Source organism: Crocuta crocuta, unplaced genomic scaffold (genome assembly GCF_008692635.1).
Source record: "Crocuta crocuta isolate KB4526 unplaced genomic scaffold, BGI_CrCroc_1.0 scaffold5, whole genome shotgun sequence".
Classification (NCBI taxonomy): Eukaryota; Metazoa; Chordata; class Mammalia; order Carnivora; family Hyaenidae; genus Crocuta; species Crocuta crocuta.
In genome coordinates this window covers 4,127,478-4,129,671 of record NW_027530500.1, presented here as the reverse complement: position 1 = coordinate 4,129,671, position 2,194 = coordinate 4,127,478, and the positions used below count along the sequence as shown (strand labels likewise).

At 40.8% G+C, this 2,194-nt stretch overlaps 1 protein-coding gene across 2 annotated transcripts in view; it reads left to right on the top strand.

Moving 5' to 3' along the window:
- Positions 1–2,194, top strand: part of CNTNAP5 (contactin associated protein family member 5) — an 801,668-nt gene that overhangs the window by 698,692 nt on the left and 100,782 nt on the right. For both annotated transcript variants that reach the window (XM_077766729.1, XM_077766728.1), the window contains exon 18: positions 558–797. In XM_077766729.1, the coding sequence (XP_077622855.1) occupies positions 558–797 (240 nt within the window). The remainder of the gene's footprint in view (positions 1–557; positions 798–2,194) is intronic.

Below are 2,194 nucleotides of genomic sequence, written 5' to 3'. Positions count from 1 at the left end.
TGCATTTCATTTCAGGAACCATGCAAACTTGTCCCCATGTACTTACTTCATGCTCCTGACAGCTTGCTTCTAACTGTGTTGGAAGGGACGATCCCCCTTGTGCATTCTGCTTCAGACAAAAGTCTGCTGGAGACTATGTCAAGACACATTTTATTTCATTTATAGGGAATGTGATGATCTAAAGTTTCTGTCTTAAACATGTAAGGTACAGGATTGCATATGAAGTCTAATATTTCCTTCCTCCCTCCCTCCCTCCCTCCCTCCCTCTTTCTTTCTTTCTTTCTCTCTCTCTCTCTCTTCCTTCCTTCCTTCTTTCCTTCCTTTTTTTTTGGAGTTGGGGGTGAGGAGTTTCCCATCTCTCCGTTGCATGGAGAGACATGCAATGCATTTTGTACATGGTATTTGAATTCCTAACTCTCACTGGAAACTATCGTGGAAAAGTCCAACACAGCAGGACAACAGAACAGTGCTTCACCATTACGAGTGTCGATAAGAAACTTAAATATCACATGGTGTGACATTTTACTTTTTTCCCCCTTTTATTTTTCTCTGCTTAGGGGGAACATCATCAAGACAGAAAGGCTTCCTAGGATGCATACGCTCATTACGCTTGAATGGGCAGAAGTTGGACCTAGAGGAGAGGGCGAAGGTCACATCTGGAGTCCGGCCAGGATGCCCAGGCCATTGCAGCACTTACGGTAGCATCTGCCACAATGGGGGCAAGTGTGTGGAGAAGTACAGTGGATACTCATGCGATTGCACCAACTCCCCATACGAAGGGCCCTTTTGCAAAAAAGGTACGATAGACACCCCTGGTTTTCCCGTGTTGTATTATAGTGCCTACAAGCCATGGCCAAGTCATGCCTTCAGACAGCCCCCAAGCGATCATTTATCTTCTTCAGTTTCACTCAGTTTAGAGACTCCATGTAGCTCCTCAATGCAATTATATATACCCGTTTTCACTGTGTTGACATTGGCAGCACAGTTGGGCTGGATGATGAAGAGCCACGTGTCTCCTTGGCTCAGGGACCAGCTGAGCCCTGGGAGAGGTGGCCTTTCATTTCTGTTGTATCAGCCAGATCGTGTGGGGTGCACTGATGCTTCCAGTTCTAGTTCCTTAGCCTACACACATAATCATAGAATTGTAGAATCTACCCCTGGAAGAAGTCATTTTAAAGAATTTTTATAAATTATTTTTACAAATAATAAGTTAGTAGACACAATAGCATACATCTAGTAAAATCTCCCTATTCTGCAAATGATGGGAGTAGGGTCTGAAGCTTTGAAAGCCTTGCCTGGAGATTCACATTTAGTTCATCAAGGGGCTGGGAATGAAACACAGGGATCAAAATCCTTGCCCCAGCGTCTTTCTACATCTTCTAATCTTATTAATGCATTGAAATGACAAAACTAAACATGATGGATGTACACCTTAAACAAGAAGCAATGATCATGGTGTAAATTCTCTAGAAAAATTCAAGATAACTCTACAAAACTACAAAATGACATTATTCAGCATAAACACTTGGTGGTTCTCGAACACAAGGCCAAAAGATTAGGTCTCTTATCAACCTTTGCAAGATCTTCAAGTTTATTTTATGGATGGAAAAAAAAGTTTGTTGAACACATAATGTAAACAGTATTCCAAGAGCAGCATTTAAACTATTAAAATAAAATGTTTCAATTACTTTGAAACACCATTTACATATAAACAATGGTGGCAATTATACACAATTCTTGTCAATTCATTAAAACTCATTTCCCAAACACCTCTACCAAACAATGCTTTATTTAGTCCAATTTACTGTTGGAACTTAAAAACAATGGAGGAGAGAGAAGTACCCAGTGTTCTCTTTGAAGGACTCTGTAATTTAAGCTCTTCATCATTTACACTGGCCTTCTCCCCAGTTAGATCAAATTACTTGCTTTATGATTGTTGAGAACCATTGTATTCGTCAGGGGAAAAAAATAATGGTACAAACTTCAGGGCCAACAGTGTGTTGGGTGCTTCCTTCATGGAGCTTGACACAAAGTGGTCACAGCCCAGTAGGTGTTTAATGTGAACTAAGAAATGCAAAGATACAACTGGGTTTTCACCCTAAGGGAGGTCTCTGATTAACTGCCCCTAAAAAAAATCCTTAAATGCCACCCTTAGTCTAGTCCCACAAGCCAGAAGAAGCAAATACAGAATAAA